We start from the raw sequence: 17,108 nt of genomic DNA on the forward strand, positions 1-17,108 counted from the left end.
AGTTTAAAAAATGCACCTGTAAACAGAAAGTGATAATAAAAAGTAGATATGAGCTACTGCATACAATAGAACAGGAATAAACCCTGCAAGAAAAATATGCATCTCACTGTGGGTAATACCAATCATGGTATTACCCACAGTGAGATGCATATTGCATTAAAACGTTACACATCGGAGAAACATTGCTAGTTATTGAAGGCCCAAAAAGTTTGATGCATAATGCATTAAAACGGTACACATGGGAAAAAAGTAATGCTAGTTATTGAAGGCCCGAAAAATTGAAGAGTAGCAAAGAAGAGAAAGAATAAAAGGAATGCCCGCGAGGAAGTGTTTTGTAAGGCAGCATTGATTGGCGCTAGCTTGGGGATAACAAGATGGGCGACGTAAAGAAAACAAAACGTCACCAGAAGGACGCTGTCAATCTACACACTTCTTTTTTGGATGTACGGGTCATCTGTATATTTCTTTTTTTTGGCGATAGAATGCCTGTTGGCATAAAAATAACTTATTTGCAAATGTACATGGGCACCCGTCTCTCGAAGGAAGTCAAGAAGGGAGCGGGGATGGGGTCCCCAGAGCCACCGCTGAAGGTCTGGGGGCCTTCCAGGACGGAGGCCTGTGCCTCTTAGGTGTCGCTTTCTTGCTGAGGCCAGTTATGGACACGCCCATTAGAGATGGTCCGCATCAGCTTGTGCGGCCGCAGCTGTGCAGAAGGGGCAGGTGTCGTCGAACGGGGCATGGTAGCGTGGTGGCCACGCCCGGGTCACAGCAGGTGAAAGCGCCACTCCAACGCGAAGTCTGCGCAGCAAAACCTCTTCCCAGCGAGCAAGTCTACTCGGGAGGTCCGTTCCACACGGGCGATGAGGGCACGTGTGGCGCGACGCAGATTGTCCTTCCGATGGAGAAAGTTTTCTTCGGAGCGGTTGTTACATTGGCAGCGGCCGAGGAATATATGTCGGGTGACAAACCATATCCACTGCACTGTGATCGGGGAGCGTATTCCCCCTAACCCACACCAGCCTGAGAGGGCAGGGGTACGTGTCTAGTAGTGTGGATGTCCCTTGAAATGGTACAATTGTTCGATACTTGGCGTAAATCCCGTATCGGCGCGGTGGAGTCCGTATAAAGATGTAGGATGGATCCCATGGGGGCGCGCTGTAGGGCCGGCGTTAGTGCCTGTAGGCAATCCTGAATGGCTGTGAGCTCCGCCAGTACAGAGGGCAGGGTGCGGATGGTTTGGTAGCGGCAAGTTTGAGAGGCGTCAGGATAAAGGAGACATTGTATCGCCGTAGATAAAACGCCATCCTGGCCACCAGCGCTCACGAAGGCCTATATCGCCTCGTACTGGGTCGCAGCCGTCACTAGTGGTCCTCTAGCACATGCTTTTCCGGTAGTTCGAGTGTGCAGTCTAGTCAGTGGTCGGTCTCCTGGTGATACCGCCATGGCGGCCTGGTTACAGGGCGATCTGGTGAAGCAGGGAGGGAACAGCCCATATAGCTAGCCAAGGTCGCTGCTTCCGCAACAAAAGTACGTCTGTGTATACGGGCTGAGCGACGTTGTTCGACGAGTTCGTCAAGCGTGTTCAGCTGAGCCTCAGCTTGGAGCGATGTTATCGGGGTCATTGCAGGAATGCAGGTGATGGTGCGCATAGCGGCTCTGTTGATAGCCTCAAGTCGGGCCCACTTCGTCTGAGTCATGTACTGGAATTGGGCCTGATAAACCAATCGAGGCTGCAGTACTGACCTCACCAGGAGGCGAGCCATCTTAGAGCAGGAACCACCAGACTTCTGTGAGATGCGGCGAATCAGGGGAAGCATCTGCCCTGCTTTTTGTCGGGCAGATCGAAACCACATGGCAGCCTACCCAGACGCAGAGATTTCCAAACCTAGCACGCAAAGAGATGCAGCGGTGCGTACGGTTTGGCCGGAAAGGTGCAGAATGAGGGGAGAAATCGCTAGTTTGCGATGGCCCAAAGCACTGGCCACAGGCAGAATGGCTGTTTTATCTACTGAAAGTGTCAGTCCAGCGTATTGACACAATGTCTGCGTGTCTCTCAAGGCTTGTTGAAGGCACACGTTTTGGCGATGCAGGTCTGGGTGGACGGCCCATACCGTTATGTTCGCCGCGTAGACGAGGAAATGCAGGTCCGGTATAGAGTCCAGATGCGAGGCAAGCGGCAACATCATAATATTAAAGTGAAGGGGTGAAATAACTGACCCCTGAGATACTCCGCGAACTGGTGTGAAGTGGCCGTAGCTTGCCCCGCCGATTCGTACAGAGAAGGATATTCCAGTAAGAAAGGTCTCGATGAAAGCGCACACCTTGTCTGGTAGACAAAGACTTCGGAGGGTTTCCAGGATTGCCCCGTGGCTGACGTTGTCGTAGGCCTTGTGGATGTCTATAGCAAGGACTGTCCACACTTTGTGTGAACGACCTCCCAGTAGCTCCATTGACGACAGATGGCCCAGCCCATCCTCTGTACCCAGACGAGGAACCGATCTGGGCTGGGTGGTACCATTGGAAGGTGTCCAACCACCATTGAAGGCGGGCTGCCAGCATGCGCTCCAGAAGCTTGCAAAGCGTGGACGTCAAGGCGATTGGGCGGAAGTAGGGAAGATGGTTGGGTGACTTCCCTGGCTTCGGTATAGGCACAATGTGTGCGTGAAGCCACGACTCTTGTATTTTGGCAGTTAGCCAAACCTCGTTAATGTAGTTGAGGAGATGGCTAAGCGCTGGCTCATTGATGTTCTTGTACACCTCATATGTAATGCAATCCGGTCCCGGAGTAGTCCGAAGTTTTGCGTGGTCAATCGCAGCTAGGAACTCAGCCATTGTAAAAGCAGATTGAATTCCATGAGCCGCGTCGTTAGAGGGCGGTGAACCAACCCGATGTGACAGAGGAAACGGGCACGGGCTACTGCTTCCAGTTTTTTCAGCCAGCGCGGTAAAGTATTATATAAAGTTTGCAGACAGTAGGATGTACGGAAGGTGGGCACGTGGCATCGTTCAGTGTTTCTGCAAGTGTACACAGGCAAATTCGGGCAAAGGCAGGCCAGCTCAGATAAAGTTTTGCAATTACTCGCTAGTTGTTTCCTAAAGCTAAGAGCTAATGTTAAATTTTAAAGATCGAAAATTTTTGTAATGCAGTATTTCTGCAATACATGACCAGTGTGGACCGAGAAGCTGAAATTCCAAATGAAACGTAAGAATTTTTTCGCTGTACATGAAGTTTATTTTTATTGGCAATTGTAGTAGTTCCCCAAACTAGGTGAGCATAATTGAAATAAGATTCAAACAAAGATTTATAAAGCAGTAACTTACTTTAGGTGAAATGAAGTGACGATGTTTGCTAGGAATTCCTGCAATGCAAGACAGTTTTATAATTACAGAATTAACGTGGTTATCTCAAGTAAGGTGACTACTAAAGTGCACTCCTAACTTCAATCATTTCACGATTTCTATTGAGTCAGAACCAAATTTAAGATACTGCGAAAGAAGGATTTGTTTATTTCGGGGTCGAAACAGTATAGCTTTAGACTTATTTGCGTGTATTTTTATTCGGTTAGTAATTGACTGACATTGAATAGACTGCAAGACAGCGTTAGTTTCCCTTCCGATCTGGTCTGATCAGTCCAAGTAAAAGGTATGTTCATATCAACGGCATACGAAATGCACTTCGGTTGTTGAGATAAGCTTAAAATATCATTAATATATAGATTAAACAAGAAAGGTCCTATTATACTACCCTTTGGGAGGCCAGCTATTATACGCTTAACAGATTTTTTGTGGGTGTCAATGCAGGCATACTGTGTACGATTCGGTGAGTAAGAGGCGAGTAAAGAGTGACCGCAACCGCAGAAACCATACCTATCAAGTTTCGATAAAAGTATGCTGCGATTAATGCAATCCAATGCCTGAGAAAAATCTATGAACACGCCTAGAACAACTTTCTTTTTTTCGAAGGACCGTAATACGTATTCTTTTTGTTGAATAGTGCTAATTCCGTAGATTTGTGTGTTACAAAACCGAATTGATCATCAGAAAGCAATTTTTGAGTTTTAAAAAATGATAATAGCCGAATTTCACTTATTGCTTTTAACCCTTAGAAAATACCGGCAATATTGACATGGTCCGATAGCTTGACACACATCTCCTGTCTCCCTTTTTGAAGAGGGCGGACCCTTTTGCCTTTTGCATTTCGGTGGTAAAAACGCGTGAATTAAGGCAAATGTTAAAATGCCTCTAAGTATTGTGATTAATATATCAAAAACGTATTTCACCGGCTTTATCCTGGACGTCATCTGCAACCCGGCTTTGAGAATTTTTTTATGTTCATAAAAACGAAATAAAGTTCAGAGCTTGTCACTGGATTCATAAACATGCAATTACTCTTATAAAAATATGAATTTTTATTTAGCGGTGTAGCACACCCTATTGAAAATGTGGAGTTGATGGAATCCATCAAAAATCAACATGGTGGATTATGGTAATGGAATTAATGATGGCATGATGGCAGATGACTGCATGCTGGCAGGGTGATGGATGATGGCAGATGACTGCATGCTGGCAGGATGATGGATGACGGCATGCGTCGATAGCTGATGGCAATGGTAGCGTCGATTCTGGCAGCTCGGGTGACAGTATGACGGCAGATATGCGAAATTGCAAAAAATGATGACGACATGAAAAGGAAAGATGCTATGCAATGCTAATTAAAAACTGGTTTCATTTCTTGCGAATAAATTTATACTGTAGAAGGATCAACATTTGGGCGAGTTGGTACTGGTTATGTATCATCTTGACTAAACAGCGTAAAAAACGGGGACACTAGGAGAGAAAGACAACAGGACGACGCTGTACTCACAACTATTTTTTAATAAACTGCACCACGCATATATATACTATGTCCCCAAAACCCACGTGCGCTCACAACATGACGCACATCGAGATTATCACTACAAAGTAACACCAAACTCTAAGTCACGGCCTTATCTAGAAATAAGAATTCTTTTTCATGTAATGCTATCGACGGCTCACTTATGCAGATATCGCCTCTTTTTCTAATGTGAAATGCTTCGATACCTTCCCTAGTGGTCTGATTAGTGTGAACCGAAAGGATGGTGGTGTCATGAAAAGAAATGCTCTGTTAAGCACAGGTCCGCTCTAGTCGAGTGTAAAACGGGGGTGGTCTATCAAATTCCGTTTAATTGTGGCCACGTTTATGTTGGGCAAACCGGTTGTTGCATTAATATAAGATTATTAGAGCACAAAAACGCACTAAAAAAACAAGAAAGATTCACACGTCACCAGACACTGTTTCGAGCATGGGTGTTTTCCGCTTTTTCATGACACCACCATCCTTTCGGTTCACACTAATCAGACCACTAGGGAAGTTATCGAAGCATTTCACATTAGAAAAAGAGGCGATATCTGCATAAGTGAGCCGTCGATAGCATTACATGAAAAAGAATTCTTATTTCTAGATAAGGCCGTGACTTAGAGTTTGGTGTTACTTTGTAGCGATAATCTCGATGTGTGTCATGTTGTGAGCGCACGTGGGTTTTGGGGACATAGTATATATATGCGTGGTGCAGTTTATTAAAAAATAGTTGTGAGTACAGCGTCGTCCTGTTGTCTTTCTCTCCTAGTGTCCCCGTTTTTTACGCTGTTTAGTCAAGATGATACAGAATAAATTTATAAAATAAGATTTGCAGCAAATAAGTAAGCTTGCATATGCGTTTTGCTCTGTCCAGTCATGTCGTGATCATTTTTCTACTATCCTGCTACAATGATCTGAAAACTTAACCATTTTATGAGAGCTTAGATGTGTGTGCTGGGGTGCTTAAAAATATTACACAAAACAAACTTGGTTTTAACGTTGAATATATTATCATTAAATATCAAATATGGTGACTATCTTCGAACAGGTGGGCAGCTGAAAAGAAAAAAAAAACTGAGTTACACACTAAAGCTTGTACAATCCATATCAACTCAAAACAAATGTATATTCACATTTCACATACCTCCTTAAACATTCTGAGATGGTCACTCCGATGTGGTCCCTTGCTTCTGCCCTTCCTCTTTGCCATAAAAATAGAAAGCCTGCAGAAAAAGAACATTTTCAACAAATTAAGTAGAAACCATCCTGCTAGGACTCCCTTCAGGTCATGGAAGGGTGCTCTTGACCGGCACTGCTCTAAAAGGCATCGCATGGTGGCAATGCCTTTCCCGGGAAAGGATTTTAGTAAGATGCAAGCGTGCATGCATGCAACCGAGAATTTCAAGAGAACATGCGTTAGCAGCAGGTTGGAAAGAAGCAAAACACCCTCGTCTAGAAGAATTCTATGCTCAAAGCGCAGCCAGCGAATACCAGGCGCAAAAAAATGTAGCTTCAGGCGAGTGTGTTGAAGGTTAGGAACACGTTAAATTGAAAAGTGAAGAAGGCCAGATGACATTAACCTGGTGGGATGCATTGAAGCGACGAAAAGAAACGCACACAGTCTTGAGATGAAAGTGCAGACTAAACGAACGCTTGCAAAAACTTCAGCAAACTTGTGATGAATTTAGAGAAAGTTCAATACTATGAGGACAACCGAGCTGTGCAAGCACTAAGGGACAAAGCTTGCGGTCACTAAAAGAACCATACTGCAGCCTGATTACTGACGAAATGTCAATACAGGAAAAAGTAATTTATGGCTGCCAAGTCGACATATTTTCGGCCTTGATATAAGCTGTGAACCTTGAACCGGTGGTGCCACTGAATTAGCCTGCAGGCTCCTTTGGTTTGTCCTGCGGGGGCTTTCCACAGCTGACGTTATCCCCTTAGGGTATTTTTTTACTGGGAACAGGAAGCATGACCGGCTCCGTAACCTGAATTTTAGTGTGCTCAACTGTGTAAGAGGTTGGGTTCTTCATTACCCGTATTGTCACAGACAGCCACCAGACAAACAGCGCCATGTTCCTAGGCATGTCGGTTGACAACACACCACAACATCAGCATGTTTTGCTACATCCAGCGCGGCAAAATGACCCATCGTTCCTTTTATTTGACCAAACCACCTCATTAAGAACCTTAGAACAAATTTTCTAGAGAGAGAGAGGGGGATGTTTGACGGAATGCAGAAAGTTAGGGACGGTTTTGTTCTCAAGGCCCTCTTTAAGATCCAATAAAAGCTGTCACTTGTGAACCCAGTTTGGCTCCTAAGCTGATCACACATTGAGCCGAACCTGGAAAAAATTAAGCTGTCCCCGCCACCTTGATATTTTCGCCTGTCATCATCAGCAGCCCCAAGTTCCTTCAGAAAAAGCCCAAAGGTCACGAATACGCTACAGAATCGAAAATTTCAGTAAAACAAGCTGAATAGTGCAATCCCATGTTAAGGACCATGCATCTACTCCACGTAAATATGTGATTGCAGCCTGTTCAGCAAGGTGTCTCAAGTGAAGCATGAAGCGCAATAACACAACAGCCCAACCAAGAACTGTAGCGCGGATGGCTGATTGTGTGGCCACTTTCCGAATTGACGCCACCGCATCACCGATAGCGTGCACCACAGGCGACGCGGCGGAAGAAAAGAGCTATCGTTCTCACAGGCGGAGAGGAGCATTCGGTGGGCTGCACGAAAAGGGGGATATCAAGCAGCTGTGTCACTTCTAAATGTTGCATCATGTGCATCCTAGTTCTCTTTTTTACTAAGAACTCCCACCTTCATGCTTGTGTTTCAGCAGTCCAATGTACAATGGCAGCAAAGGTTCATGTTAAACAATACATAAAGACGTTAAATACAATACATCCAAATTCACTGATTCCAAACTCGGAGAGCAATGAATGCCGACCAGCATATATATACAGTGCTATTGGAAGACCAAAGCACTGCACTCTCGGTCAAATTAGGCAAGTTCTGTTAACTGAATTTCACAGTGCACGTCATAGCATTGCACTACAATTGTATAGAACTAGGTGCTCACCTATTGTAACCAACCTGAAAAACAGCCAGTGACATCTGATGAGAGGTCCATCCAGATAGGTCCATCCACCAAGTAGGGCATGCCAGCTGATCTCCACTGCAAGGTGTAACAGTCAGTAGCCTGCGAAATAGGAGTGAGTGGCAAACAACAAGCAAGTTGCGTTAGCCTTAATCCTTCAAAGTTCTAAAGGCGATATTAAGGTGTCGAGCAAGGTGTTCTTCACACTCCAAGCGAAAATATGAGAACGTTAAAATACCACATTACCTGGATGTAAGGATGGCCGAAGTGACTATCACAGCATAGTGACAATGTCAACGATCAAGCTTCTAACTCAATTCTCTCTTTGGAAGTAGATGCCGTTCATTATGACCAGTTCATGTATGCGTAAAAAGGTGCCGAGATGAGCTCTCTCATTGCTATAAGGCAAATTGCTTCCACGATTCTGTGAGAAAGCGCAGACCTAAATGATGATAACGTTGCCTTAACAATTAGGGAGTGCCTAGCGTTCCGTCCAGCCGGAATGCTAAAAACTGCTAAAGTTCCGTCCAGACTGAACGCCAAATCAAAACCAGCCAATTACCCGCCATTTCTCATTCTGGGATTTGGTGTAGTGGTTCCGTGGCTGACTACGAACGTTGTAGGCCCTGGTTCGATTCTCGCACCATTTTTTTTTGTGTGTGTGTGGCCGTGGTTAGCGTTTTGTAATAGCAAAACTTCCCGCCCGCTTTACAATTCACGCGATGAGAGCAGTAGGTCTTGGTTTTTTACTCAAGCGGCCGAGCCGCTCCCGCTCACTGGAGCCAAGGCCGACGTAGCCATCGCCAGTTACACCCAATCTCCTCTAATTATTACCAGTGATTAATAATTAACAGTGACTCTGGCTAGTCAGTGAGCGGAAGCGGTTTGGCCGGTTAGGTAAAAATCAAGACCGACTGCTCTCGCTGAAATATTGTGAAGTGGGCGTCGGGTGGCGACTTGGAGATCTGTCCAGATTGAGCTAGAGTTAGTCCGATCATCTGTAATTATTAATAATGATTAATAATTATCAGTGATTCTGGCTAGTCAGTGAGCGGTAGCTGTTTTGCTGGATGGGTAAAAATCAAGAAAGACTGCTCTCAATGCGAGTTGTGTCTCCTCCGGAAGGGAACTTTAGTGACAGTTGCCGTTCCGTCTAGACGGAACGCTATACACAGCCTAACAATTCTGCCAAAGGAGGCTGGAAAGGCTGTGATGAACTGCTGAACAACAATACAAGTGAAGCAATTTTTTTTGTTTCTAAAGTCTCTTCTAGGTGATTGCAGCTTAAACCAGGTTCAATTCTTCTTCCCACGCAGTGCTTGAAGCCCACACGATGCGTCGGTGCATGTTTTCAGCTGGTACCGTCAATATCATGGCAACAATTTTTTTCCTTCAAAACATGAATCTAATTAGTCCTTAATAATGGCCGCGATGTCTTAGGGAAGCATAGGGAACAAGATTTAAGGTTGTGCTCACATTGACATCAAACCCATTGAAACGATTTTCAAAAATGATACACATTGGTATAGGCCGCAAAATTTGAAACATGACAATAATGCATTACTGCCAATAATGACAATAGCCAGTGCTTAAAAAATTATTGCGATGAGAAAGAGGTTATCCTCTTCTGAAAAATTAAGAAAAAACTTTCAGTGTGATCTAACCATCTAGAAAAGGCTGTTCTCCCATCTATTCTCTAGCGGCATATTTTCTAGAACTATATTTATTTACATCAAGTCGTGTTTTTAACAGAGTGTATTATTTGCTGTGCAATTATGAACACAAGCTACTAGAAAGAGACCTTCGGCCTTAACCAGTCCAGAGGAGACCCACTTTTTTTTTTTAAGCATTTGCTCTTGTGCGGGGTGCACTCATCCACAGAATGAGAGCCCAATACAAAATTTAACTGAGCAACACGCGTGGCCGCGAATTATTCGGAGACGGTAGTGAATGGTGCAGTGCTTAAACGCTCCCCACGTGCGGCCAGCATTGCTTATACCTCTGCACCAGACGCACGATACGCATGTAGTTTCTACGTGGTAGCAAATTCGGGTTGAATGAACGTTTTTGGTGCTACTGATGCACATGCACAAACATATATGCGATTATCGAACGATTGGAACACTCAAACATTCACTGCACATGCGGGGCTTGCGAGTGTGACGCCAATTTCAGCCATCGTACCCTCAATCTGAACGCAGAGAGCCTTGTTTGTACCAGTGCACTTTTCTGAGTGACCGCTTTGAAAAATGACAATCCCTGCAGTGTAGTGTAGACTGCTATGTGCCTCGGCTAAAAGTTACCTAAAGCGTACCACTCCACTCCAGGTACGAAAAATGATGCGAAGAACAATTTGCAATTCCTTAAAAAGAACTACCCACCAAAAAAAAAAAAAAACTTGCGAACTCAACCTGGAGCGGTCGACCGCGCGTATTGGCGATCGGTTGTTGCGAGCACCAAACCGTTTAGCCAACGTAGCAGTATGGTCCTACTTCGCTCAACAAAAAGCCTACAAACGGCACAAACAATAGGGCTCTTCGATTTACAGACTCGAATTCACCGCGGATATTCCGCCGGAGTCCGATGATTCCCCGAAGCCATAAGGATACACAAGAAAATCGAATGCCTGACTGCTTTCAGGGAATCGGCGGTGAGTCCGGGACTGTAAATCGAACAGCCCTACTGTTTCTAGTCCCGCACGCAATATCCGCGGTCGAAAGGCAGATCTACGTAACCCTCAAAATCAGTCGCTGTCAAAAAACATTAGGGCTAACCGACGACGCAAACGTCTAACACGGAACGGAAGAGCCCTGCCCTGTTAAATACACAAGTAAAGTGCAAAAAGTTGACTAGTCACTTACCTTAAATCACAGGCGACATATCTTCGTCGAAACAATAATCCGCTGTCTTCAAAACAACCACAACAAAGCCACTCGACAAGCGCGTACAACTCCACCGTCTCGGCGGCCAGGAAGAAAGGAATGCGGCGGCGTGATGGCGTGGCGATGTTGCTGGATGGAGCAGTGGAGTACTGAGGCCGGGGTTTCGGTTTCGGCTGCGCCTTGGTGTTTTCGTAACGCAGTTCATACACGGCGCGAAGTGAACAAAATGCGTCGAAACAAATTCTGGCTTGAACATAGACACATAAAGCAATGTAAATAGAAAGATAAGGTTGCCATACCCAGCAAAAAGTTGAGTTTGTTGGGCTATCCTGTATATGATCGATTGAGTTGTGGAATAAACCTCCGACATCACTTTGGGGGAAATCACTTTTGGTTAAAAACTACCAAGAACAGGCACATTTTTCGTTTAAAAAAAAATCATATCGTGCTGTCAGCAAAAAAAAAGAAAAAGACCACCGGAGGATCGAACCACCAACTTTGCAACAAAAAACGAGCGCGTTACCACTGCACCACCGCTACAATCAGAAATCAAGCCCGAACAAGTGCCATTTAGTTGGTTTGTCAATCTAAAGCGCCCATGAATGCATAAATATTGTGAGTTATGTTTACTGCTTCTCGTATATAACCCATTCCGGCAGTCATACCGCTTCTTGGGCACGCACCAGTCTCCGAAACGAGGCTGACCTTGAGAAGTGTAGCCAGCTATCTCAACCTAAAAGAGATATCGCACATCCCCGTTCTCCCCGACGAAAGCCAACGTAGCTATGAGTGAAATGGCATAGAGTGAAATGGCATGCGCGCCCGGAATTAAAATTATGTTGTGTAATAATACCGTGCTTAGATCTGTCTCAAGGCAGCTGATTACAACTAAGGAGGATCGGCGAAGCGCTAGACCCGTAGTCTGCCGCGTACAATTTAAGCCATGCCACGGACGGTTCTGTCCGTGGGCTCAGCGCAGCGAAAATGAACACGTACGGTTTGACGGTTTGACCCTGTCGCAGCGAAAAAAAGCTGCCCATGTTTTCAACGTAAGTGTCCGCACTGCCATCCTTACACCAAAAACGGCGAATAAAGGGCATACAGTTTCATACCAGCCCTCCAAGTTCTGGCTTAAAAACAAGAAGCGCTAATCAAAGTAGCTTTTCTCTAATATGCCAAGTTTTCAGCAGCACCTTATCAAAAATGCAGTTATTGTTTTTTCTTCTCGAAATTCCCAATGCCACCGCTATGTTTCTGTTATTATATCAGTCCTTCGCTATCGAATGAATTTTGGCTTGCTGCCAGCATTCGTTCGGAAAATGCCTTTCCATCATCAGTACAGCAGTCAAGCTTGCCGTCACGCGAACATCTGCCGTCATCGCGCAGCGTGTGTGCCAAGTTTTCGTCAACACCTTTTCAAAAAGGCAGCTTTTGTAATTTTCTCGCAACGGTCAATGCCAAAGCTATGTTTCTGTTATCACAAGCGCTTCGCTCTCGTATAAGTTTTGGCTTTCTGCCGTCATTCATTCAGAAAATGCCTTTCCATCGTCAATTCAGCAGTCAAGCTGGCCGTCACGCAAACATCTGCCGCCATTGCGCCGCAAGCCTGCCAGCATGGAGGAAGGTGCTGGAAGGTGCTGAAAGGTGCTGGCAGGCATGATGGCATGCCTGCCAGCACCTTCCAGCGTCTCCTTCCAGCAGCTTCCATTACAGTTTCTTACGTACATCAAGCTTTCCAAGGCGACCATCAAACGCAATCAACCTTTCCAGCAATGAATCTTGATGGTTGGTTGATGGAATTTTCAACAGGGCATTGAGTCCTGCAGCTAACAAAATATTCATTAAAGGCATCACACATGTCTGCCCACGACGCTAGCTCCATCAACAGTTATCTCAACGAGAGCTAGGACATTGTTCGAATGCAGAACTACTGTATTTTTTTGTGTCCATATTTTTTTCATTTCATCATGACAGGATTCAAACAGTGCGTAATAGTAGGCATCTCTTGCCTGCTTTAATTCTTTGTGGAGTTCGTTTCTGTATAGTTTGAACTGTGAAAATAGTCCTTGATTACGCTGTTCAACAAATTTCTTGTACATTTGACTTTTTTCGGAATTTTTTTCAATAAGCTCGACGTTATCCACCTTTTTTTTTTGCTTTTTCAGATGATAGGTTGCAATCCCGAACTGCCCACCTTTTAAATAACCTAGCCCAGAGTGGCATAGCTATAAATACAATTTCTAAGCGAGATTTAAGGAAACGTTTAATGATAAGATGGAACATTTTTAACTGAAAATCTATTAATCGTTGTCTCTCGTGGCAACCTTGGTTTGGGCACTAGCGCATCTAAAAAGTACCGTGCACTGAGTTTGCCAATATTGTGTGTATTCATTAATGTGGATACTTCTGCAGTGCAGATTTTGATGAGTGATGAGTGTATGCATACCTGTATATACAATGACTTTTTCTTCAAGTTTTTTCTTTTTGTTTTTTTTCTGTGTCTACAGAGGTTCCGTAAATACCGAATATTTCTCTTTTTATGTAGCTGTGTACCCCGTTTTGTTTTGTAACCTCTATATGCATGTATGTACCTATGAGTGTCTATATGCGTGTATGTATATCATTTAATTAGTATCTTTTACAAACTGTGAGCTACAGTGCGTTTTAATGCTTTCTTTTATCTGTGTATGTAATATCGACATGTTAAGCCGAGATTCATTTTCTTAGGACTATTTAAAACTCCTGTTTCTGCTCTGCCATGCGAACCGTAAGCGGCAAACACCTCGTCAAGCTGCAGTTTTGCAGCTTTTTGTGTTTGTCCTCGCATTTATATGTACCAAATGCTCAATAAAGTTGAAATTGAAGTTGGAAACAAGCGCAGGTTGGAAAATAAGTATTGTAGATTTCTACAAATTTTCCAAAAAAGTGATGTATGTGACGTTTGCATTCGTCATGGCAACGACGTGAGCCGAATCCCAACAAGCAACTGCCTCCCTAAAGGCCTCAAGTCTATTTCCGGTAACACCTTGTACTAGGCGCCGCCTCGGCCACCTTATTTACTTGTGTGTTAACTAAAAATTCAACTGGAAAGTGGTCGCTGATACCGTAGTCAACCACGGCACTCATATAACTGTTCGCATCAAAGTTTGTATAAAAAGGTCAATAAGAAATTCAGTGGTAGGCGTAATTCTTGTTGGTTTTGTACGGAATTCGCGCAGCCATCGGCTGAAATAACTGAAAGAAAACCTCTGGTAACGTTACTATCACAAAGCAAATATTTATTCAAATCTCCTCCTGCACCGCGGAATATTTTTTGAGATTGACATAGCTCAAAAATGACTCTAAAAATGAAAGAAAATTTATGCTAAGAGCATCAGGAGGACGGTAACAAACCGCAACGACCATACAGCCCGATAGTGTACAAAAAAAATCATAACCAGGTGTAAGTTCACAAAATTCAACCAAGGGGTCACAGTAATTGATTTTTAACCAGGACACAAACTTCACCACCGGCACCAACTGTTCTATGTAAAAAATGGGAGTTAGAATTTGGAAGCCGAATAACTTGTTCCGGACAGGTATACCAAGATTCAGCTAACATAAAAACATCCATCATGTCAATCTCGCCTAACAGTTGTTCGAGGGTGGCCGACTTATTACAGCAGTTTGCACGTTGAGTTGGAAACAGTGAAAAAATGTCTCACATAGGACTGGTTGATTTTTCAATGGATCAAAGGTGTCGTACTTAACTGTGACCATTATTGTTAAGAGTTCAGTAGCCGAAACATTCTTTGTCTTTGCTCTTGAACGCCGACTGGTTGTCGTGCTTTATTATATGTACTTGACACAGAGACCTGGGTACATACCGTAAGCACAAATATTAGAGGGTGTATATGTGCAATAAGTCGAAAAGAAACACGAAAAACAGAGCCTAATTCTAAAGTAAAGGTGCGGCATGATTTACAGGGAAATTGGGGTAATGAGGAACCGACAATCTTACAGCGCCCATCACATTCCAGAAATTATATGTATACAAAGAACAGATTCAATTATTGCGTATTTCACCGGGGTGATGTTACAGTTTTTACGTATATCACAAGCGCAGCAAAGGCACGTTTGACAAATGCAGATTTTCTCTACAAGTTCTGATGCTACCAGAAAAGGGCAAGCTATCTAGCATACATCCGGCTCACTGTAAACCACTTTGGCAAGGTCGGCATCGCAGGTGATGCGAAGTACAGGTGACGTTTTTTCCTTCCTCACAGGTAACGTTTCCGTACAGGTAAGGTTCCGTACAGGTTACGTTTCTTTCCTTCCCTGGAATACCCAAACATGCTTCCAGTCTTTATCACGCTTCGCCTCACGAGCCTTGCCAAGCAGTATTTTGTTTTTAACACAAAGGTGCTCATTTAAGTAGAGCGGGAGGTCACGGTGAAAACAGAGAAGACCCGTCTGCTGTTTCTTTTTTTAGCAGCTTCGAGCAAACTGTCTCGTGCACGTCTTGTTCGAAATTTGACTATTGCGTGGAACTGATCCTTTTTTTCGTTGGCACCCGGTGAGCGACGTCAATGTCTTGTTTGCTAACTTCGACTTCAAAGCACTTAGCAATGTCTTCAACGACTTTCTCCAAGTCTTCGTTAGGCGCTACCGGTAGACCTTGGATTTCCACGTTCATATTCCGGCTGTACTGCTTGAGTTCAATCAGTTCTTTCCTAGGCACAGCAAGCTGTTTCCTTAACTCCTGATTTTGTTTGCAGCTTTATGCATTCCGGGTCTTCACCTCAGCATTCTCACGACGAAAACCATGGACATCTTTTTTGAAGTTCTCAAAACAGTCGTTCATGAATTTCATGGATTGATGAATATCGCCCTGCTGGGTACGAATTTCGGCATTGGAAGTCGCCACTTTTGCTACCTCATTTTTTACTTCAGTCGAAAAGACGTCACGCTTGGCTTGCAAATCGCCTAAAACCTTTACGACCTCCTTAATACTGTTTGGTTTCTTTTCAGCGAGCGCCTTCGTCACGTCCACGAGGCCGCTAGTATTTTGCTCCCCCATACCTCGCGGAGGGACACCGGCAAAGCGAGAACAACTTTGAGAGGTGTAGAAAAGGACTTCAAAGCACTGCCAACAAACAGAGAGGTAGCACACTTGTGGCAGCGACAGCAACGGCAAAGAATTGCAAGCAATTTAGGCGACGTTGTCGGCATAAGCCGCCAAGCCAACCTGTAAAATTGTAGAGGAGTTGATCAGGTAGCGTTCACACGCCGCCGCGGCCACTGCCAGAATTATCCTCGCTCCGGTAGACATGGCAGCACCGCCCCCCGCGAAGCCAGCGATAGGAAGTCATAGTTTTTGGGCAGCACTGATAGATGGCAGGGCCAACAACGCAGGTTTGCAGTGAAGCCGGCTCTCGGAACGGAAAGATGCGTTGTCTATGATGCTTGGCACTTGTGATGACAGCCATGGCGCAGCATGCCTTCCCGCAGTCTGTAGAATTGTAGAGGCGTTGATCAGGTAGCGTTCACATGCCGCCGCTGCCGCTGCGAGAATGTTATCCAGAACAGACGGATATCAAGTCACACGTTATAAAACCACCCTTGGGACCATACACCACTGACACATGCAACAGATACACAGCAGTTGCCATTGCTAGGTCACGGATAGGGCACACACATGTCACACACTCGTATCTGCTCACGGGGACTCCAACACCTGTGTGTAGCAGGTGTGGAGAGGCCTTACCTGTAGTTAACATACTCATTCAATGCAAGACACTTGACACAACACGACGCAAACACTTCGCACAACTATACAGACTACACATCCCACTACACCCAGCGTTTTTCTTGTCTGACGATCCATAGGTTTCTATTAGGTGTGTTTTTAAATATTTACAAGTTAAATTTTTAGACCTAATGTCATACCACGCATGATAACTCCCTTGCCTTATGCACCAGTTATGCTCATTGCAGTTTTCTGAATTTACTTCTGTTTTGCTGAGTTATCTTAGTGTTTGCGATTTAATCACTCATATATAACCATTGTTTTGGGGCATTTACCCCAGTTGGCCTTGCGCCATTAACATCCAACCATCGTCTTGATCACAAGAAACCATGCGACATCGAGGATCACCCAGCTTGAAAAAAATGTCGTGCGTGCGCTTTCGTTTACCTAAGTGGTCCTAATTGTATCTGGCTGAATTTTGCTTCTTTTGCATCACCCTAGGGCTACTGCTG

At 44.6% G+C, this 17,108-nt stretch overlaps 1 protein-coding gene across 1 annotated transcript; it reads right to left on the reverse strand.

Moving 5' to 3' along the window:
* Nucleotides 1-5,866: 5,866 nt before the first annotated feature.
* Nucleotides 5,867-12,247, reverse strand: LOC144166228 (uncharacterized). The gene is made up of 5 exons (XM_077695806.1): nucleotides 12,224-12,247; nucleotides 10,848-11,047; nucleotides 7,969-8,064; nucleotides 6,024-6,102; nucleotides 5,867-5,935 (listed from the first exon to the last, which is right to left on the reverse strand). The coding sequence occupies exons 1-5, from the start codon at nucleotides 12,245-12,247 to the stop codon at nucleotides 5,894-5,896; spliced, it is 441 nt and encodes a 146-aa protein (XP_077551932.1). The 3' UTR covers nucleotides 5,867-5,893.
* Nucleotides 12,248-17,108: the final 4,861 nt, after the last annotated feature.

Source organism: Haemaphysalis longicornis, unplaced genomic scaffold, assembly GCF_048455015.1.
Source record: "Haemaphysalis longicornis isolate Haplotype H1 unplaced genomic scaffold, Haemaphysalis longicornis Haplotype H1 scaffold_16, whole genome shotgun sequence".
NCBI lineage: Eukaryota > Metazoa > Arthropoda > Arachnida > Ixodida > Ixodidae > Haemaphysalis > Haemaphysalis longicornis.